The 23733-nt window shown below is 39.9% G+C and overlaps 1 protein-coding gene and 1 long non-coding RNA gene across 3 annotated transcripts in view; one reads left to right on the top strand and one right to left on the bottom strand.

The window, feature by feature from the left end:
- SMARCAD1 (SWI/SNF-related, matrix-associated actin-dependent regulator of chromatin, subfamily a, containing DEAD/H box 1) overlaps window positions 1–17615 on the bottom strand; it is a 40721-nt gene extending 23106 nt beyond the window's left edge. The window contains exons 1-5 of one of the 2 annotated variants that reach the window (XM_053940562.1): window positions 17537–17615; window positions 17083–17294; window positions 9653–9824; window positions 6306–6483; window positions 3412–3475 (exon numbers count right to left, since the gene is read on the bottom strand). In XM_053940562.1, the coding sequence (XP_053796537.1) occupies window positions 3412–3475; window positions 6306–6483; window positions 9653–9824; window positions 17083–17281 (613 nt within the window). In that variant the 5' untranslated portion in view covers window positions 17282–17294; window positions 17537–17615. Of the gene's footprint in view, window positions 1–3411; window positions 3476–6305; window positions 6484–9652; window positions 9825–17082; window positions 17295–17536 lie in introns of those variants that run through there. The other variant, XM_053940563.1, reaches the window with a different exon arrangement.
- A 3175-nt stretch (window positions 17616–20790) lies between these two features.
- Window positions 20791–23213, top strand: LOC128787130 (uncharacterized). The gene is made up of 3 exons (XR_008430578.1): window positions 20791–20919; window positions 21620–21712; window positions 22788–23213. It is a non-coding gene; the product is annotated as an uncharacterized LOC128787130 (long non-coding RNA).
- Window positions 23214–23733: the final 520 nt, after the last annotated feature.

The raw sequence follows: 23733 nt of genomic DNA, 5'->3' as shown, positions 1-23733 counted from the left end.
AAAGAACACACCCACACACACAAAAAGCACATTTGCTTTCCAATCCAGAAGACTGTCAGGATGATCAAAATAGTTTTAACTCTGGAACATCAAGTAGCCAAATCTTCGTACAAGAAAACACTTTGTCTGGAAATACTTCCAAATAAATTGTCTACTATCGTCATTCATTCTGACATCAGAGAAGTGGCATAAAAATATTGAAAAAATAAATCATTAAAGCATCCCAAAGAAAAGCAAAGTACTAGCAACTCTTCCTTAAAGTAAGGATCTAGTAAGAGACACCAGAAAACTGTTAAGATTTTTTTGACATCTATGTATTTATATATATTTAGATAAAAATATCATAGAATCATAGAATTGTTTGGGTTGGAAGGGACATTAAAGATCACTTAGTTCCAAACTCCTGCTCTAGTCAGGGACACCTTTCACTAGATCAGGTTGCTCAGACCCTCATCCAACCCAGCCTTGAACACTTCCAAAAATGGGGCATAATTTAAATATTTTAAACACTATTGCCAGAAAAATGCCTGCTACTAGCTTAAGTCTGAGAAATGTGTGGTTGTCTTGATATCCAAACTAGGAGCTGTCAGGCTGCTGCTGGATCAAGCACTAGAAGTCACTGGAGGCCTCGTGCTATTATTTCTTAAGCTCAATTAACATTATATTCAGGATGGATAATTCTGAATGTGAACAGTGACCCTGCAAACCCCTTTGCCCTAAAAAAACACATGGGCTGGATATAAGAGTATTTCAAAGATTTTCCTGCTTTTAGGTCATGCTTAGGTTCTGCTTTAAGACTGAGCATTCAATAGCCTTTGAAGGAAGCCCCATCATGAGCAATTTTAGAGGCAATTGAACTGAAACAAAGGATCTGGAAAATTATGGTCTCAGGAACCTATAAACACAGAATTATTTAAAAATAAACCTGTGGTCTTTGGAAAACCATCACATTTGCAAATGACAAAAAATGCCAACTTTCTGAAGACATTTCCTTTGCAAAGTACACTTAACTTTTTCTTCCTGTGCTAAGGGAGTATACAGCTGAAGGGATAAAGAAACTCTTACTGTTAGATAGGAATAATCCTCAGAGTGCAGACAGGGCCTTCCAGAGGAATCCTTGCTCTCCCCATAAATTTTGTAACTAATGAGCAATGAGAAAAGCAGCTCCAAGGTCTCAGACTTTAGAGGAGCATCTGTAATTATCTCCCCTGTTACTTGCTGCTACCTCTAACAAAAAAAAAAAAATCCCTTTTATTACTGATTTCCCTCATAATGATAAAAGAAAACAGCTAATTTCTGACTGCTCAAAAACCAGTGAATACCAGACAGATTTACATGAGACTTCAGCTCAGAAACACACCCACCACTTCTGAGGTTTTCAATAAAACAACACCAGAAAAAAAAATCACAAGCAACAGGTATTATGACAAGTTTGCATCTTAGACACATATTTTCAATGTGTCACATCTAATCTTCATATCTTTAAAAAATCTGCACTGTTTCTTGTTTTAGCACTACACAACTATTGAATTCAAGCTATAAATACAATTTTTTGCCATTTTGAAAGGACAGAAAAATTCAAGGATATTGTGGTCACACTTTTTTCACAAAGCTGTGCTTAGCAAAACTCTATCTTGCCTTGACCTCTCACACAGCCAACATTTCACAACAAGTAAAGCATATCTGAAATTGACACAGTTAAAGCAGATGTTCAGTAATGTCTCCTTATTTAAAAAATGTGTCCAAAATAAGGTGATTTATACCATAACTGTCAGGCATACTTACTCCTAACTAAATATTTTGTACAACAGCTGTGATTAGTGAGAATTTTGCTGCCAAGAAGATTTTTCTGTGGCTCATATTAAAAGGATGTGAAACAACATTCTTAAATCAACACAAAAACGGCCAAAAGGCAGGGCCTACATACCAGAAATCAAAGTGATTTAGTTCAAATACTGAACTGCAACAAAGTTTAAGGATATACAGTAGCTGAAATTGGATTAATATTTATCAAAACCCTCAAAACGTAATCAGTCTTCCAGGAACAGCAGCACTCAGTGTATTTTTCAAAACATGCCAGCCTTGTTTCCTATTGCCAGTACCCAAGAATTTCCATCTATAGAATCTGACCATGCACACAGTGATACACTCAAAACGGTTTCTAGTTTATATTTGGTTGGTTAAAAAAACCCCATCAAACAACACAAAACACAAAAGCATCCCTTCACTCAAATTAGCCTGAATGTTCCTAAAATTTCTTGGAAGTTGTCAAAAATCTTTGCACTTGTATATGAAAATAAGAAAATGAAAATACAGTAGAGTACAAGGGAGAAATTAAATAAGCAAAAAATTTTGTACTTTACAAACAGGAGTAAAACAGTTCTCCCTCAGCCTACACTTCCTCCTAGACATACTGCTCCAAATCCATAGGTTCCTGCATGAAAAAGATGCATTAACTACTCAAAACAACTAAATCATCAAGAGTGATCAGAAATAGCTTTTTCCATCATTTCCATAAATATCCCTCAGGAAAACCTTGGACAGCTGAACTGTAAACAGATGGTTAATCTGCTTTTTAAAAAAATCAGAATTCCACTCTTCCCTGACCAACTCCCAACAAATCATAAATATAAGACAAGACTTAACCCTGGACTTGGGTGATGTGAAGAAACAAACCCAAAGCCCAAGAATCATGACCCTTTAACACATCTAACACAACACACTCCCACAAAATGTACTGGGCTTTTTGTTTAGCTTTGTTTCTTTGTTTTGGTAAGAGTATGAGACTGCATAAACTGAGGTGCAGAACAGACACCCCTAAATAAGCTCTGAGGGTTCAAAAGCATGTTTTTTTTGTTTTGGTGATGTTTTGCTAGAGAACCAGGGAGATCTGTCTAATGTTTAAGACTAACATTTCTTATTCAGGAATTACAAGAAGGTCTTGAAAACAACCAGAAGAAAAAACTGCAATGGACCTTGATAAAAACAGTATCTACTTACTAGTAACTACAAACCCCGTATATTTTTTCCATACTACCAGACTGCTCACCTAGAACATTTAGAATTACTTCTGCTAACCCCTTACTATTTGCCTCAAGTTCTGGACAAAGAAGGAACCAGCAAGAACAGAATCACTTAAGAAACCACTAGAAAAGCAATCCTGAGCTTCACAGAACAAATTCTCCTTTCTGGTTTTATTTACAGATTTTGGTCCACATTCTCTTTTCATCTTTCTCCCTGCAAAGCCTGTAAATTCAGTTTTGTGTTATTACAATAAACAAATAATACTGTAACTTTTAGCTGAAGCTTTACCACTTTTTAAACACTTCCCAACCAATTTCACTGTATTAGCTACAGTTTCTAAAGTTTAGCTTTTGTTTTTGTCTTGTGGGGTTTTTTTGTTAAACATACCTTTGTCATTGAGCTTCAAACCAGCAGCTACTGCTTCATCCATTGTGCATGCTGATTCTATCAGCTGCAAAACAAAAAAAAGGCAACTTCTAAGTGGAGAAATTTAATCCAGTTGAACAGAGGAAGACAATGCTGGATCAGCTGTGACTGAAAAACACTTTTAACCCCCACCCCCGCCAATATATATGTATTATAAAATCCAAGAGCAAAACGAAGAGGTGTCAAATTAACATTTTGACTACAACGTCATTTATTATCACTTTCTTATCATTATTATCACTTTCTTCCCTACTTCACAAACATACTCTGCAGATTTACTTAGAAGCTTTTTTTCAAAGGCTATTCAATATTACTACCACAAAATGAGATAATAAAACCCTCTAATTTATTAACTCAAAGTGTCTGAGAATACTGTTGTGATGCACAGGTCCATTTCCTGTAAGCACATGGATGAAATGTATAATGGCCCTCAAGGTTTATCAATACATCCTTGCAGTCCTAGATTGTTCCTCCATCCACATGTAACCTCAATATAGATCTGTTTTACAAACTGCATGTTGAGACTTTTAGAAGGCTTTCTGTAAGGGAGGTAAACAGCAACAAAAGCAAATGGCCTAAATGTTATAAATATGAAAAAAACCCACAAAAAAAAAGAAGTTATGAGGAATCCTGATTCCCAAGTATCGGTCCATACTTAGAAACAGCATCTTAAAGCTTTGCCACAATGTCACAATTTCTTTTTCAAAAGGCTCATGATTTTTTTTCCTTAATAGTCTTCATCAGTTGTGTCAAGTTTGGAAGGACAGCCTGCTCCAGATCCTTCATGAAGGAACAACAGATTTGCCTGATACTCCTCTGCCCTCCTTAAAAATGTTGCAGCTATGTAACTGCAGAAAAAAATCTGCACAGCCTCCATTTTCTACAAAGTTCTGCTGATACAGGAGACATCTTGCATTCTCCTGAAAACAAACATCATTAGCCTCACATGCTGCTCAGTAGCTAAGTCACAAAACAGCAATTAGACACATCACATAGCATTTCTAGCAAGTTACTAAGCTAGAGTGAACTTTTATCATTCTTTGAATCAAATAAATTCTAGGCAGCCAAAAACTGAAAAAGATACATTCTGGACATACAAAACAAATTTTAGTTACAATCTTCAGGAGAAAAATTAAAAAATTCCTACTTGCAACCCTTCTGTTCTTCCCAAAATAAAGGGAGCCTAAGCATAAAGCTTGATCCACTGGGAAACAAAGCAAAACTCCAGCAAGGAGCACCAGTAAAATGTGTGTATTTCTTCAATGCCATTTCAACAACCAGGAAACTTTACAGACTAATTTAAACACATTTAGCTTCAGAAATAAAAGCTAGTGAAAGCCTTGTACGACACTAAAGGTATTTTAAATGTCATAAATGCAAGCTTGCACAGTGTTTCATCTACTTGAAGATGGCAGTGATTCCACTCCTTCTGCATTTCATGAGTTAGCTCATTCCAAAAACAGCAGTTACCAATAGTTATCAACTGAGACAACCATAATTAAGCTTAAATGTTACAACAAAGAAATACTTGAAAAATTTTCCATACACTGGAGTTCACTGTTACTGACCTTACCTAAAGGTATTTATTTCAAGTGTTTGTCTATATATTCATTTTTTTCCTATATATTCATTTCTATAGATATCCAAGTTCCCATGTATGTAGAAATGTTACACAGCCATACTTCCCCTAAAATGTTACTTTTACCCTTTTGCTACTAACTAAACAACAATTAAGAGCTGCACTGTGTTTGCATGGCCAGGTTTGACAGTAGCAGGGGCTACACAGGTGGCTTCCATTAGAAGCCACCAGAAGCTTCCCTCACATCCAAAAGAGAGAGTGCCAGTCAGCTCCAAGACAGTCCTGCTGCTGGCCAAGGCCAAGCCATCACTGACAGTGGCAGTACCAGTAGGTAACAGTTAAGAAGGAAAGGGGGTAACGAAATGGGGAGGATCAACACTCCTGCAGCAGGAGAGAGGAAGAATTCATGAGAGAAATGGCCCTGCAGACACCAAGGTAAGTGAAGCAGGGGCTGGAGGTACTCCAGCCGCTGTAGCAGAGATTCCCCTGCAGCCCATGGAGGGGGAGATGCAGCTGTGCCCCTGCAGCCCATGGAGGCCAAGGTGGAACAGAGATCCACCTGCAGGCCGTGGAGAACAGCACGGCTGAACAGGTTCATGTCCGAAGGAGGCTGTGACCATGTGGGAAGCCCCCCCAGAAAGCAGGCTCCTGGTGGGATCCATGGAGAGAAGGGCCCATGCTGGAATAAATAAGGCAGGACTGGTGACTCTGTGGAAGGGACCCACAATGGAGCAGCTTGTTCCTGAAGGACTGCACACCATGGAAAGAGATCCAAATCTGGAGCAAGGGAAGGGTGTGAAGAGTCCTCTTGCTGAGGAGGGTTGATTAACTGACTGCAGTTCCCATATCTCATTCCTAGGCACCGCTGGTGTAGGGGGAAGGAGGTAGATAAAAATCACAAATACAGTTAAGCCACAAAAAAGGAAGGGGTGGGGGGAACGTGTTTTAAGATTTGGGTTTATTTCTCATTACCCTACTCTGATGTGACTGGTAATAAATAAAATCTTTTCCACAAGTTGAGTCTGTTTTGCTCATGACAGTAACTGGTGAGTAATCTCTCCATGTCTTTATCGTGATGCATGAGCCTTTCATTCTATTCTCGTCCCTGCCCAGCTGAGAAGCAGAGTGACAGAGCAGCTTTAGGGGGTACCTAGCATTCAGACAGCTTTACTCACCGTAAGACTGTACCCTGTAATGAAGTCAGAAGCTTAGAAAAACTGCCTATAAAATCCTATAAATAATCATCAAAATAAATCAAAGAACTCAGCATTATTACTTTTAATAATTCTTGGTCACTTCTTTGGGGAAAACGTTCCTTCATTGTTTGCAGCTTTGAGTCTCTGGTATCCTTCTCTACATGCTCCTTCACAGCTGGCTGCTGCTTCCCACCATTTACAAGTGTCAGCTGGGGCATTTCCTCCTCAGGCTGGTCATCATCATCAGACAGTTCAGAGCTACAATGTACAGGGGAACAAAAAAATAATTAAATTTTTATTTATGAATGCTTTACTCTACCAGAACATTACTGTAAACTAATCCACCAGGATTGCTCAAACTGCATTGAGATGCATTCAGTAACACTGAATCAACTTGTATGCAAAGGGATACTTCTACTCAGGACAAAGTCAGGCATGTATCAGGTACAGTGTCCTCTTTGCACTAAAGAATTTCAACTAGGCAAAGGAAAGAATAAAGGAAGAATGGACCAGGGAGATACCATTACTTACCCTCATATTGTGCTATAAAAGGTTATTGATAATTTAATAACAACCACCTTAATACAGTTTAGCTACTTGAACAGTTTCAGCTACCTGAATTACATCAGATTACACCAAGTTTATTTTAAACAGCCATGCTAGTGTTTATTTGCCCAACAGATAGGCAGACATGGATTAGGTTCTTTGTAAACACTTTCCAGGTGCAGTATCAACTCTCTGTCCTAGCTCTCAGCTAGAAAGAAAATTCGAAGTCCCTTGTGCAGCATCTTAAATGTATAAATATGGGAAGAGCCTTCCTGAAAAAAGAGTGTTCTGAATTTACTGAAAGACTGATTATTAGAGCTAATTTGCAGGGAAAGCAACCCCTATGTATCTTTCAGAGTATTGAGTTGCACAGATAAGACTGAACCCAAGCACAGGTCTCCCATCCTCCTTCCTCCCATACACACATACAAATCTTTTGGGAAGGCAAAATTAATTGAACCATATGGAGTTTGCTATTTAATAGGGATTTCACCATCAGAAAGGCTTGCCTGCAGGCCTCTCTACATAAATATAGGTAAAAGACCAAAAAATAAACCTGTTTCTCCTCACTATATCTTTCTTTAGAGTTGCAACAGGCAGATTGCATTAGAAGTCTGGAAAAAAATTGCTACATGTCACTTACATAAAAGATACACACACAGAACTGTTCATCAAAGAATCCTTTTCTCCCTTTTCAAAAGTCACACACAGCTACCAGGACTCTCTGCTTGTGCCTCTTAAGAGTAAGTAAATAACGAGAGAATCCAAATTATTCTTCAGTCCACCAAAGCATTGAGTTGTAAGCCTCAAAACATGAATCCTACTGTCACTTAAAAAAAAACCTTAATGAAATATCATATTAAAATCTATTGGCATTTTTCTGATCTTTTTGCCATGATAAGTTTTTTTTTTTTTAAAGTACATATAAAAACAAAAATCCAAATGAAAATGGTGACACTGCAATTATTCTATCCTTTCCTATCAGGGAATAACATCTAGACAACACTTGTCAACAAAGCCAGAGTTACATACATCATAAATCTTGTCCTCTGTATATAATCACATTCTTATCAAGCATAAAGAAACACTCATTTAACTGCTAAGCAACTCTGACCAAAAAAAACTTGTGTTAAGATTCTGTTTTTCCAGACAGCAACCCTCTGGTAGCAAAAGTTGTGGCACACTTTCTTTAGGAAAGATGTGTTTTCTACTCTAAATTTTCTGCTTTCGTTCTGTGCCTTGTTCAGAACGAGGGAAGCTATGATACTCTGCAAAAAGGAAGTAAAACCCCCAAAAAACCCACAAACCCCCCAAACTAGGTAACACATGCACTAAAATGCACAATGCAGACAATGTATTGACCGATTCCATGCAAAGCCAGAATTCAGTACAAGCCAGAGCTCCTAAGCCTGGAGAGATCCCAGCTTACTCCTGCCAGACTCTCCATTTGTTTGTTAGCTCGACCAGAACAGCCACTTGTGACACAGCTCCGTGGGTTCTACACACATCAATCAGCACTTGAGTCAGCACGCTGGGACAGTGTCAGGCACTGAGGTGCCTGGTGGCTACACAGGAATACTGAGGAGCACTAGAGGATGTACACTCTCCCACTAGGGAGTCACCTTGCTGTCCATCTGTCTCTCCCAGCAACAGCAACACAGTATAGGAACAGCAAGCAGTGGCTCTGTAAGTTGCATCCTGTGTGGCTTATCAGCATCAGCTCCATATGATACAAAACCACTTGAACTGCTTCCAGGTGGGACTGATCCCAGAAGCAGAGTTACTACATTTACACAGCACTGCACACAAGCCAGTCTGATGCATGCAACCAGCTGGCCACCTCTGTCTCCTTGCACAACCTACAACTTAAATCACAGGTAAAAGCAGGAGCTCACTTGTAACTGTTTTGTAACTTTTGTAACTTGTAACTATTTTTCTCCTTTTCAAGTAGCTGCCTTAAGTTGAAACTTTGGGGGGCAAACACTAAAAAAAGAAACAAACAACACAGCATCAGAATTTCAGGTAACAGCAGCAGGAAAATGCATTATTTCACTTCTGCTGTAAACCCCCAATAACTCCATGCTCTCTACAGGACTGAAAACCTGACAAGAGGCAACACCTGTTAAGGCTGCAATTCTCACAAAAGTTTTCTGCCCATTAATTCAACTAGACTATCAAAAAAGCAGGTAAAGCCATCTCATTTTGCTTTGCTCTTTTGCCACAAGAACATCTAGAGGGTACGATTACCACACAGACATACAACTAGCAGGGGTTCCTTTAAACAGTTAAAAATGGCTGCAGATATCTAGCTGCAGCTTGTCTCACCTGCTCTCTCAACACTGACTTTTTAGCACACATGACTCCTGCACAGTGACTCTTCCCTCCCAGCACATTCAAAAATATAAATTTCCAAATCACTTAGGAAAGAAATAGCTTTCACTATGCATAGGAAACACACCATACAACTCATACTTAAGTTTACATCAGGACTCATACAACACACTGAAGCTCTATTTGCTTCCCTGTCAAATATAGCTGCATATACAAAAAAAAAAATCAACTCCAACAGTTTAAAATTAGTAAAGCAAGTGATTTGTGGTTAAGTTTTCAAGTTGCACTAAAAGGATTTCAGAAGGGCAAAGGCACAAATGTGTAAATGAACAAACATCACACGTTTCAACATCACATAACTCTACTCTCAGACAAAATGTTTTAGCAGGATACTTCTTCCCTGGAAAACCAGTAAAGTTTAGTTAGGGGCAGTTGAATCCCAAAGGAGCAAACAAGAACCCAATCTAGGCTCTAATTTTCAATTCAGTGTTTGAACTTAGAACACCCCTGAGGGTGCAGAGATATGACAGAAAGCTGGCTCAAAGCGTACATTAAGACCACCTTTCCCCTTGGAGCCCAGGTTTCTTTGGCAGCACTGATGTTTCTTGGCTCCTCATCCTCGCTGTCAGACACATGGAGGAACTGCACCCCTCGCTGGCGCTTGAAGTAAGACTCTTTCCTTGTCCTCTGAGCTTCAGGAGTTTCTGGGATGGTGGAATACTCTGTGCAAGACATTTCAATGGGAGAAAAAAGAGGAAAAAATTACTTACGACTTCAAATATTTATTTGTACTTAGAGCATCAGGTAGCTGTGATTTTTTTCAGAGACACAACAGCCAGTTAAACAGAACTCACTTTCTCATGCACAGAAAATTCCTGTCAGCTGCATTTAAGTGAGAACGTACCTAGCAAACAATCTTCAGCCCTCTTACATCAAACAATTTTTACACTACAAAGGTTAAGAGAATGTGTATTTTAGGTTAATAACTATTTGAAAATAAATAAATACTTATTTTTAGATAAATGAATAATGACCAAGGTCCTCTAAACTACTTCCAGACTGATCAGAACATGGATAGAAACATAGGCATATTTCTCTCTTTTCTCTATGAAGAGAGAAAAATTGATGCACGGAGCAGAGAACATAACAGCTGCAGAGAGCCTTTCCTGTATAAAAGAAATCTTGTGGAAAATAAATTTTAAATAACTCACTGTGGTAGCACTGAAGAAAAAAAAGATAAAGCCTAAAAGTACAAGATATTTGCTGACACAGGAAACTGCACAAGCTTTGAAAGGCAAAGGCACCGAATAAATTAAAAAAAATACGGTACCAAATGTTACAGAGTACACTACAGAAAAAGAAAACTTTAAAATGGAGCGTAATAGTGGTTAAAGGGATAGCGGCAAATGTAACTCAGTGTTTATGAGGAAACATCAACAAGGCTTAAATGACAGTTCAAAAGAGCAATCATTGAAGCCTTAAGACTTCAGGTTGTTAAAGAAACTTCCCTGTCCAACCATCCAGGAGCCACTCTGGCAGCAGCACCTCAGCTGGGACCAAGACACCTTTGCAGCTACAGATCCCACATTCACAGAGTCACATCAGGTTTCCCAGAGCACTCTCAGATGTCCAGATCCCTGGTACCACTTAAACATGGTGCAGTAACAAAATCACAGCTCCAGCTGATGTCTCTGAGGAGCAACCCTCATGCAAAAAAAAAAAAAAAAACCAAAAAAAAGCCAAACAAACAAAAAAAAAAAACAACAACAAAAAAAAAAAAAAAAAAAAAACACAAAAAAAAAACCACAAAAAAAAACCCACAAAAAAATGGGGTTTTACACCCTCACAGTCTAAGTGCAGCAAAGTCTGGAGTCGTCAGCTCCTGAGTGCCCAGTGCCCTGACAGGGGTCAGCAGTTCCCCACCTCCTGCCTGGGGCTCTCCGCAACCACAGCTCAACCTGCAGCCACACACTGAGTGACCTGCACTGAATGGATCCTTCAACAAGGTGGCCTTAGCCACACACAAAAAAAAAATCCAGGATAAGGGGCAGGAGAATCAGCCACCAACTTCTGGGAAAGCTGTATTTTAGTGATACTACCGTCACTAGAAGTCCTCAAATAAAAAGATCTTAAGTTTTCCTAACACAAAGAAAGGATCACAGGCATCCTCTCCCCTCTAACACACCCATCCTTTTTTAAAACTCATGGACTTGTGAGCAGTGGTGCTGCTAACTCTAGAACCACAATTTTGGCTGAAAGTAAAGGTAGTTTCTTCTGTCTCCATTCAGTAATGCAGAAACTTGCTGAGTCAAATTACTAAAACGTAACATCAATTTGCAAAGCTGATTTGCCAGCAGACACAAATGAAGCTAGAGTGAATTAATCTGATAGTCAAATGCAGAAAGGATGCATGGTGTCCAATTCCTTCATCTGTGATAAAAACCTAGTTTTAGTTGAGTTATCAAAATCTAAGTAATTTCTATCACTTTCAAAACACAATACAGGATTATGGTAATGATTTTTAGAAGAGGCAAAGGTCTCATTTTGCAAATGAATCTTATTTTGAAAAGCCCATACACATGCAAATTTAGGAATGCCTAAGAATTATTAGTTCTGAAGCAGTAGTACATGTTCCAAGACAGACCTCCCTGCATCCAAGATCAACATGTTGGCAGTGGAAGCCTCCTGAGCAGTACCTTCTTCTATCTGTCCGCTTTAGAAAAGAGATGTGTTGTCTTTGATGCAGTCGCTTCACCTGAAAACTGATTAAGTTTTGAGATGAATACAGGAGAGGAGCAAAAGAGACCTTTGGGAACATAATGAAGTTGGGTTATCAGGGCAAAGGCTATCACAATAGGATAGAAACACAAAAGGCATTAAAAATGTGATTCAATATCAAAACAGATCTCAAGAAACATGAGAAGCTCACATCTATACTGAATTAACAGAACGGATCAAGGCAGTTTTCATACATCTTCACTTTAAATTAAATTTGAAATAAATTCCCCTTGCAAGCAGTGTGACATGGAAAGGACAGGTGCTCATTACAACTTTGCTAAGAGGCACGCTTACTGAATTTAAAGGAAAAACACAAGGAAATCTTACAAAAATATGATAGTCTTACAAGTAATTTTATTCCTTACAGTATAAACCTTAGCCAAGAATTTAAATAAAGAGTATTTGCTGTTTCACTTTGTGATTTCTCATTCTATTTAGCAATTACTGTCCAGTGATCATGACATCTCCTAACTCCCATACTTATAAAATGCTGAGTTGCCTGGGGAAAAAAAAAAGCATTCTCCCTCTCAAAAAAAAAGCCCAGTCTTCTGCCCTTCTTCCACCTATTCCACTGAACAGAGTCCCGCACTAAGTGGGGGAAGCAGAAATCACACATGTAATAAGGAGTTCCTCATATTTAGAGCAAACTGTAACCTTGTAGAGTAGTAATAGACTGAAGTTATTGCCACAATATGCAATTGTTGGAGGCAGAATTTTCTGATTACAGGCAATTCAAAAGAACTATTAAGGAATGCCTGCAATCATAAGACCAGCTTTTGACTCTGAGGCCAGAAATAGGAACACTCATAAGTATCCCTCTATGCACACATTAACATCAAAACCAAAACACAACAACAACCACCAGTTTTTGCTGTCATTAAAAGCAAATACACTGCCCTGTAATTCTAAACACGACTTCCTACAGAAATCATATGCCATATTCTGAGAAAGCCAACTTCTCTCCCAAGTGAAAACAAAGGTAAAACCAAAGCAAAAACTGAGGCAATACTTAAGAGGCTTACCACATTTACTAACATTGTCCAACAAGCCTTATCAAATAGAAAGTAACTTCCATCTAGTTTTGGAAAGCAGTATCAAGCTCATGCTGCTCAAGTCTACAAGGTAGTAAGTATTCCCTTTTCAAAGGAAAGTATTTTCCGTTGGCTAAAGTAATCCTAAATGTTAGTATTATTCTAAGGTACTTCTTAAAGGAGCCCTTTTAAAATGATGATTACTTCGACATATCTTCCATGAACCCTTAGAAAACTTCACTTGATACTGCAGTCATCACTTTTTTCCCAGAAATACTCTAAGTAGAATTACTCTCTACAAACTGAGACATAAGCAAAAGACAGGACTTGCTCAGATCCCAGAGAAAATGACACAAGAACAAAAACAAGAGCAGTTCCAGTGACCTCTGAGCATTATAACCTGAAAGTGTAGTCATTTAGGATACATATTCAAACAGTACAGAGAGGATATCAACAAAATCAGCCATCAATAATGGCGTTATGCATTGTAGTTTAATTTCTTTTACAGCTTTTATTTCAGTTCTTTTTGGAAGCTTAGTAAGCATGCTCTTTGAGACCAGAATAAAGGCCTCATTTTGAAATTCATGTTGGTAATTATTCTAATTTGTGCAGTTCTGGTACAGTTCTGCTCCATTTCTACAACTGTGTAGAATAATCTCATTATCTTAGTACGCTGAGCTAATCACATAATTAAAAACATCTAAATGAAAATTAAGATTCTTCACTGTTTCCTTAACAGATTAAGAGATTCAGTAAATATTACTATTCAGTAAATAATACTAATTTTCATGAAAAACTGCAGTAAGCCACTCCAGTGTATTTTTCCAACTCTTTTTAGAGATATCTACCATATATAATTTGGTAACTGTCTCCAGTCTGTCCTGGTAAATGTAGTTCAGAATTATTCCCTACAACCTGGCTGCAAAGTCACTGCAGGTCTGTGTAATTTTGAATACAAACAAGTGTACAAAGATGACCAATTCTTGTGGCCATCACACCACAAATTGCTTATTAAAGCAGAAGGGATGCATGTTCAACACAAAGGAACAAGAAGCATGACCTACAGACATAAATGGGGTACAGAACCATCTACCAATATTAGTTTGTTCTAGGAAAACAAAACTAAAGAAAATAGTGGTTCATGACACAACAGACAACATCTGACTATATATTTTGAAGATGAATGACATTTAGACAATCTTATACTTTGTTAGAGGCACATTTCAGGGCACCTGATATAACAGAAATCTGAAGCAATCTCTTGGAAATTATACTGAACTATTTGTGCTCCTGAAGGATAAAAATTATTACATTCTTTTTAGATACACACAGTGGTTGCGCTATACCAAAGTTGCTAGCAAAAAAAAAAAAAAAAAAAAAAAAAAAAAAAAAAAAACCAACCAAGTTGTTAGCTATTTAATAGCATTTTTGTTTGTATAATGAAATAAAGATCACTCTTCTCTTCTTTCCCCAGTTTCTTGTACCGATATTTTGTTAATCACTTTGTCTTCAGAAGAAATCTGAGTAATTGTTGTCCTCACATGAGGCACTGAGCATTAGGGCAAGTTATTTTTGGTGAGCCTGGTGTAAGCTGCTTCTCCTACAGAACAACTCCATAGTGTGACCTGTTGGTGCAGTTAGCAGCAGAGAGTACACAGTGCCATAAACTCAGCTTGGGGCCTTTCCATGACCATTCAGAAATAACAACAACAAAAAAAGTGACTGTTTTATTTGACTCAAATCAAGAAAAATTCTGTCTTCCTGACACTAATTAGGAAACAAGGAGGACAGGCAGCTGCTAATCAAATTTAGTCTTCTCTATTACATTTAAATGCCTCATATCATGCAGACAAAACGTAAGTGCTCTATTTTTCATTAAATTCTATAGATGCAGAAAATGTGATTTCATTTCTTAAAAGGTTATTAATTCTTTAAATAGGTTACATAACATTGATGTGCAAATAAGTGGGAGAAAAAGTCACTAAACCACTCGCTCTTCTTTAAACACTCAATATTTGTGAAAGATGAAGCATTACGTACATGCAGAGCACTAATAATTACATGTCAATTTAAAATGTTAATTAGTGCCCCAGTTCTACACCAGCATCTGTGTCACACTGCTTGCAAGGGGAATTTGTTTGAAATTTAGTTTAATCTAAGGCAAAGATACATGAAAACCGCCTTGATCCATTCTGTTAATTCAGTATAGATGTGAAATTCTCATGTTTCTTGAGACCTGTTTTGGTATTGAATCACATTTTTTAATGTGTGTTGTGTTTCGATCCTATTGTGATAGCCTTTGCCCTGATAACCTAACGTCATAATGGATGCTTATTTCAGTTGGACACCTGCTGTAGTTTTGCCTCCTCTTGCACTCTACCCTGTTTCACTGTTAGCTACCACCATCTCCCACTAGTTTTCCTCACAACTCTTTAGTCATGAATTACATGTCTTTTAGGCTGGCCTTCACCTTCCTTTTTATTACCTTGTATCTAATGCTTCTAAATTGGGTATTACATCCCTTCTCCACAGTCCTACCTCTACAGAATTTAAGTCAAGGGAAACCAGAATTTTGAAAAAAACAAGCACTGAAATTTGTTGGCAGTTATGTGTTGCTTACACTGAGAAAGCCCAAAGGCAGATTAAAGGAAGAAGTATAATATTAAAATAAAGCAAATCCGCAAAACACTAAGCCACAAAACAAGCAGCACCATCAATTACTGCAGAACTACAATCTCAGTTCAAGAAGGGCCTCTGCACTCAGTAACTCCTCCACAGCACAAGACAATGATTTACCACAAACAGGAAGGGAACACCTATTCCAAAGTGCACTTCTTCAGAGTGCCCATTCTGCCATATAAGCACTACAAAGACACATCAGCAGAAACCAGAATTAACAGCTGCTTGCTTCTTCTGTAGAGTTCTCCCTGTCACCAAAACATTCTTTGCAAGTGGACAGGTTACTCAGTTCCAGACTGACAACTTCTATGTTTTATATATTTTAATGCAGAACACTGCTTAATAATTACTGAAGTAAACACAAGAGCACTCCAATCAACTGAAAACAGTTTACCTACATTAAACCAAAATTTAGGGAAGAGTAAATATCCACCTCCTTTAATTCAGTTTTAAAAGAGAACTCCTTGTGCATGAATGGTTCTCTGTTATCATGTAGATAAGGCATTGTGAAAAACTGCCCTTCACCAAGAGAAAGTCACGTACAAAAAATGTAGTTAAACAACATCAAGACACAATGTTGTTTCATTTTTTTTGAATAAATGCACAGTCAAAGTCTGTCTGATCTCTTCAATAACACCTGTAACTCGACAACTATACCACAAGTTAAATGGCACGTCTGAGAAGTACCAAATAGTCAGCAGGAGATACTGTTTGTTTTTCAAATCTTACTCGCTCAGTAATAGGAAAAACACACAGGTGAATGTGATTACACAGCCAACAGCAACTTCAGTCATTAGTATTAACCAACAAATCCAAACAGGAACAGCACATCCCTACTGTCTCAGCCAAAGGAAATTAACATACTACGACACAATCAAGTTTTTCACATTTCCATTAAAACCCCAAGCTTCTGTCCCAAAAGAGAACACTACAACAAAACCATTAACACAGTCAGTTTCTGAGAATCAGTACCAGGTCTCTCAGCTCTTTACAAAACCAGGCCCAAGTGAAAAGAAACTGTTCCCTTTCTTTTCAATTCCATCTGTGATGCTCCACGATGTATTAGCCAAGGACTCTACTCAGAAAGCTAAGTGTTGTATCTATCAGACAAATAAAAGCCATTTCTTCCTTGAAAGCCCTGAAATGTTAGCATAAAATAAGTACCGGTAAACAGAGTTTACAAATGGGAAAACATAACACTCTTTCAACATTTAATTTGAAACTTACTTAATCAATTGAAAAAACCAAGTTATATCAGAAGGTTAACAACTTGCCTGTAAATGCACATGTTCAATTAGAGCATACAAATCCTACAAATGAGGATACTTTAGTGGAAATTGTTGTGAAATGTTTGCGCAGGAAAACACATTTGTAAAACAAGCAAAGGAGGCAAAACCCAAATGACAAACACCAAAACAAAAGACAATTACTTTATTTCTAGAAATTAAATACTTACACTGCCCTTATACTGCATGCAAAACACCTGACTCACCAGTTCTCTCTGTCACGTCCGAAGCCGGAGTGTCTGGCCTCTTGTCATCCGTACCTTCCTCCTCATCCCCTCCAGCGCCTCGGACCGCGGCAGCAGCGACAGGTGCCTCCGCGCAGGCCGCCGGCGGGGACGGCGACACCTGCTCCGCGCCCTTCCCCTTCCTCTCGAAGCGGAACCGGTCCAAATTGTAGAGGCTCATGTTCTTACCCTTTCTGTGGGAAAAGCCAGGAAGGGGAGAGAGCCGGCAGGGCCCGTCTAACACAGACAGGACAATGCCGGCGAAGGGACCGGCCGGCGCTCCCACAGGAACGCGAGGCCAGGGGCGCTGTCAGGCACCTGGAAGGCTCCCGCCCGCCCGCCCGCCCATCCATCCATCCACCCACCCACTCTCCCTCTTCCCCGCTCCCCCGGCCTCCCTCCCCACCTCACGGCGGCCGGCGCCCCACACACGCACCTGTCGCGCAGCGGGGCGGCGGGAGCGAGCGGCGGCGGCGGGAGCGAGCGGCAGGGGCCGGGCCGGCCCCGGGGCAGCAGCGCGGGATGAGGCCCGGGCAGCGCGAGCAGGGCGCGCTCCCCTCAGGGGCGGTGCGCGCGGCTGACGGCGCGCCGCGATGACGTCACGGCCGCTCCCGCCAATGGCCTGGCCCGGCCGGAGCGCGCGGGCGCGTGCGCCTTTCCCCGGGAGAGCGGCGGGAGGCGCTGCCCTGAGGGCCGGGAGGGACATGGCGGTGGCAGCGGCTCCGTGTGTTTCGGGTCTCTCGCCGCTGCCGCCGGGACCGAGCGGGTTTGCGGCTTCCAACTCCAGACACCGCACGAGTGACGTTTGTGATTCCAGATCATCGCGTGTTCACATCCCGCCCCCCAGTTCCAAGTTAAAAAGTTTGGGTGGAGAACCGCGAAAAGACCATTATAGGCGATCTGGAACCCTAAAATAAGGGGTCATACAATCGAAGAATAGTTTGGGTTGGAAGGGTCCTTAAAGACTCCTAGTTTCAAGCCCCTGCCATGGGCAGGGACACCTTCCTCTAGACTGGGCAAAAAACCCTCATCCAACCTGGCCTTGAACACTTCCAGGGATGGCACATTTACAACTCCTCTGGGCAAGCTGCTTCAGTGCCTCACCAGGATCACTCTAAAGAATTTCTTCCAAATGTCTATTTTAAACCTAGTCCCTTTAAGTTTGGAGCCATCCACCCTTGCCCTGTCCACTTACATGCTCTTGTAAAAGGTCTCTCTCCATCTTTCTTGTAGGCTCCCTTCAGGTACAGGAAGGCCACAATTTGGTCTCCCCTAAGCCTTCTCTTCGACACCAAACAACTCTCTCAGCCTTCCCTCATAGGAGAGGTGCTCCATCCCTCTGATTGTCTTGGTGGCCCTCCTCTGGACTCAAGCCACCAGGTCCTTGTCCTGTGCTGGGACCCCAGAGCTGATGCAGCCCTGCAGGTGGGGTCTCACCAGAGCAGAGGGACAGAATCCTCTCTGCTGCCCATGCTGCTTTGGAGGCAGCCAAGGACACGTTTGGCTTTCTGGGCTATGAGTGCCCATTGCCAGCTCGTGTCCAGCCTCTCATCCAGCAGCATCCCCAAGTCCTTCTGGGCAGGGCTGCTCTCAATCTGTCCATCCCCTAAGCCTGTATTGATACCGGGGGTTGCCCTGACCCAAGTGTAGCACCTTTCACTTGGCCTTGTCAAAGTTCATGAGGTTCCCATAGACCCACTTCTCCAGCTCCTCCAGGTCCCTCTGGATAGTACTGTCACAACACACGTCACAGTTGAGACGGCCCTGATACACAGAGTATCTCCATACCGCTTCAGAAGACTTCAGCCCGTACAGAGTAACACTATACCATGGCAGAAAGCTTCAAGTGTCTGCTCCTCCTTGTTCTTCAGCCCAACCTTTTATACCCCTCATGTCCATGCATGGCACCTGTGTGCCCTCTGTTCCCATTGGTGATGGTCAGTGCACCTGGGCACTCCATGGCTCATTGCTGTCAATGCTGCTCACCTGCTTTTCACAGCTGTAGCCCACTGGGGATGAGGCTGGCCACAGCCCCACTCCCAATTACCACAAACCCTGTACCTACATGGTACCCAATGCTTCAGGTGTGGATTTAGGACAGTTTTCAGCTTAGGTTCCTTGACACGTTTCCAGCATTGAGTTCCTTTGGCAGAATAGGTGGGAAAACACCTCCTTTTGCTGTCTTGGATCAGGGTCTGCTGCCATGCTGGGTTTCAGTGGATGTGTGGTCACAGAGCACGTGCAGCCGGGTGTGCAAAGGCACCTGAGGTTACCTGGTATTGCACAGAGGACCTTGCCAGGGCTGAAATGGTGGCCTTAAATATTGAAGTGGCAAAGAGGTACTGAAACTACCTTTACCCCCTTAACGTACCAGCCAGCCATGAAATAAAATGCTTTAAGGCCTGGCAGAAATGAATAAGCATTATACTGGCGAGCCAGGTGCAGCAGCTAATAAAGACATTCTGGAGAGATTAGGCTACCTAACAGAAAACCAGAAAAAGAAGCCACTTACCCATCCATTGTGCCAGCTCTGTAGTTCTGGGCTCACAGGATGTTCCTTCACCCTTAAAGTTATTTGACTTTTAAATTGCAGTAGAGAAACACCTGAGAAGCAAAAGGATTCCGAGGAAATCAAGCTTCAGTGGCAATGTGTTGCCTTCACATCAAATATTAATCTACAATTTGGATAATAGATGAGTTTCAATTTGTTGGAAACTGTCTTCTGCTAATCCCAAATACAAATAAGTCACAGTGTAAATGGAACAGAAGAGTGATTTCACCACCGGAGGTGGATGCCAAGACACAGGTGGATTTGCAGACTGGCTGGTGTCTGAACACTGCAGTTCAGAGATCATCTGAGGTTATCCCCTGAGGTTATTCTCTGAGGAGGGCTAAATTGTGATGGAGGAGGAGTGCCTGGGTTAGACTCACTGTTGACATATAAAAAGGCAAGAGATCAAGGGCTTTCATTCACAGAGCAGGTCAGTGTGAAAATGGAAGAGAGTTTTGCCTGTCAGCACAAGCTCAGACTCCTACCAACTTGAAATTCCACCCACTTATTAAAAGGCAAGTTACCCCAAAAATGGGAATAAAGAAGCTTGTAAGTACATCAGAAGTAAAGCTGGGTGTGGGTTAGAGGAGGAAAAAGGTATGGTCCATGAGGACACTTTTACCTGAGCTTAGAGAATTTGGCTCTTTCTTGGGACTTGATAACCATGGCAAAGCTCATGAGCTTCTCTGCAAAGAGTTAGTACTGCTGTTAGCACCTCTGATGTGCTTGCCTCACACTGACTTATTGCAAAACATCTAAAGGTTAAGGACTCTGACAAGACTTTGACGCCTTTTTCCATGAGGAAAGGATGACAAACTGTGCATGTGATAGATGTCAAGTCAGTTGTTTGACTGACTTAGAGGACACAAACAATGCTGTAAAGTGTGCAGAGACAAATGGGCTGTGAGGCTGCAAAGCTGAACGAGTAATGTTGGAAAAATTGAGAAAATAAAGATGAAACTGGGGAAATGAAGTGTAAAGGGGAGCGCACTTAGGTCAGTCTGTGTTTGTTACTCAACAAGGCAGTCAGGAACATTAGTCTTGGGGAAAAAAGTAATAAGAAAAAAAACATAAATTCCATAACTTGGGAGAAAAAGCAAGTTCAAGATAAGAAAACAGTGAAAATGAAGGGAATTAAATTGAACACTCCAGAACATGCCATATTTTAAAAGCATTTCATTTACAGGAATTAGCATGAACCTAGAAAATGCTGCAGCAAATTACTTCAGTTTTTACAGTGCTTTGAACTTGGAAAGACTGGGTAATTGGTAGGTATTAATATTGTTGACAAGCTATTGTGAATTCCTGGCAAGCAAGGCAGGGAAAACGTCTTTTTTGAGGTGCTAATGACACTGGTTAGACAGCTCGTGCTTACTGGAGAACTGACAGATTGCTGTCTGCTATTGTTTTGAAGGCTGATTGTGAGATTTTATTTTTTTTTTCTTAAGAATGGCAGCAGAAATTTGAAAAGAATATATTTATATACAGATTTGCTTTACATGCAACATTAGAGCTGTTACATTTGACTTGTTTTTACTTAAGACACAGTTTTGTTGCTATGCCAGTGATAGAGGAGCATACCAGATGGTATGTAGGCCTTCAGAGAACTTTATGAAGGTTTATAGATCAGTGAAATATAATAATGGCCTGAACTCTGAAAGAAACCAAAGAAAAGAAAAATACCAGTTTAAAATTACTCATTTTGAAATTGATGCAAATTGAATTTGCATTGTTCTTAGTAGAAGGAGGCTCAGATTTAGGAGTTTGATAATAGGAGTTAAAACTTAACGAGATACAAAGAGTCACATTCTATGTTACATTTTACAAATTAGCAAGGCAGTAAAATTGTTGTTCGCTAGTAAATAATCAGCCACAACCAAATGTGTCTACAGACATTCCTGACAAGTCTCTGTTGTTTCAACTATTGTTCCTTAGATTCATGCCTTTTTTGTGCCCTATCACTTCTAGCAACTTCGTATTAAAGGAAGGTCTACCTCAGCCACCTCATGAGAACCCACTGAAGTTGTGCTGTGGTGTAAAATCAACAGGTGTGTGTTGCAGGTAAAGGCTTACAGCACTTCTGTTGGGGCTTGCCCCCAAATATTGTATAGGATTTCTGCTTTGTTATCAATTGTGAGCAACAAGACCAGCTGGTGGGGTTTGTACCTGATTCTAAATAATAATAATAATTTAAAAAACCTAACAAAATTTTTAAAATCTATTAAAATGTTAAAACTAATTCAGCTGCCACCAAAAATAGCGACTAGAGTTGTATGTAGCACATGATGTTGCTGTAGCAACATCACCATACCTAAATAATGAATATCCAAACTGTTTTGTTGTGTGAGCTGCACAGTGATGGCAGAGTAAGGCCTCAGGTGGGAACTGTCTCTTCTCTCTTAGCCAAGAGTTTTTTTCCTTTTTACTGGTTTGCATAGACAGGGTTTTTTTCTACTCACCAAACAATAAAAAAGAACACTCTTTGGGAAAGAATAAGAGAATAAGACTGGTTTTGTAGTACAACAGGTGGTGTTGGTGTTACTTTATATAAGTGTCATTTTTCTGTGTGTACAAAGATACTTTAAAACTGTCTGTTGTGGTTCATGTTTTCTAGGAACATGAACCATTCTACTACACTACTACCATTCCAGAACATTTCTACTTTTTTTTTTTTTTTTTCTCACCTGAGGTTATTTGAGGTAATTTATTTCCAGTACTGTTATTTCAATATTGAGGTTATGGTATATACATATATAAATGTGTGTATATATGTATACATATATATGTATATACATGGGTGTGTGTATACATATATATGTATATATATATGTGTGTGTATATATAGTTTTACTTGTTAAAAAGTAAAAGCATTTTAGTTTATTTTTCTCTATTTCTCTAAAGTTGTTAGTTGCTCTTTTTTGAGTTTCTATGTATTTGATTAAGAAACAAGAAAGAGAAAAACTTGAGTGTCAAATTTCAGACATTGTGCTTGCTACCCATTTCATTCATTTGGGCAAATGTTCTCTCAGAAATCAAGCTAACCATATTCAAAGGTCTGGCTAGCTCTCAAAAGGCTGTGACTTGTCAGAAACCATGCATCCATGATACTTCTGGGTTTTTTTGTTTTAACTTTCAGGTGAATATTACTTACAAGCACTCGCTGAATTGTGGATGAATCTGCCTAAGGCTGGAACACCAGTTTCATTAGGACAATCATGGAGTTTCCCTTTTCATTCTGCTCCCACAGCACATCACCCATGCAGAGTTCACCACAGAACTGCAGGCTATCTTTAGATCCTTTAATCCATTCATGATAACATGTTGATCATCATCTGCTGCCCAATTTGTCATCCCTGAACACCCCGGATTTAATGGCATCCTAAATATCCTGAGCACTTTGAATCTGTATCGAGACAGAAAATTATTCTAGAAAGGAAAGCAGTAGCTGCTGTTTGTTTAATACATAAGGAGTTAAAAACACTTGAAAAAACGCAGCTTCATCAGAATCAGTTTTGCGTGACATGCTGAATATACAACCTTTGGAACAAAAAGAAGTGTCAGATCTGTGTGAGCATGCATCATTATCAAGGATTTTGGTATGTCACCTGAAGCTGAGACCTCCCATATCGTTTGCAAATCACAGACAAATCACTTTTTTGCTTTGAGGAACCATTTTGAGAGGAGCATAACCTCAAAAGTATAGGCCAAAATGTATTTTAATTCTCCTGAATCAATTGAAACAAATACATTTCCAATGTGTGCTTCCATACTTTTTGGCTTACTTCTATCAGGCTACACTGCTGTAACTCTTCTACATTGCTGCATTTTTGATGTTGTGTAGTACAGAAACTGACAGAGTAAAAATGGACAGGATATTCAAGTTCTTTGGCCCAGCATTCATATAACTGTCCCCATAATCCGCCAAAACAATGTCATGGGGCTTGCATAAGTAAATACACAGGAGGAAATACATATTTGCACCAAACATTTTTACAGGGTTTCGTTTGTTTGTTTTCAAATTGTATTTATAAAACCTGGTCCAGCTATTTTTCCCCAGCTGCTTTTGAGAGAGAGAAGGGCTG

The sequence above is a fragment of the Vidua chalybeata genome, chromosome 4 (genome assembly GCF_026979565.1).
Source record: "Vidua chalybeata isolate OUT-0048 chromosome 4, bVidCha1 merged haplotype, whole genome shotgun sequence".
Lineage (NCBI taxonomy): Eukaryota > Metazoa > Chordata > Aves > Passeriformes > Viduidae > Vidua > Vidua chalybeata.
The sequence above is the reverse complement of the archived record's forward strand: the minus strand, read 5'-3'. Positions and strand labels throughout refer to the sequence as shown.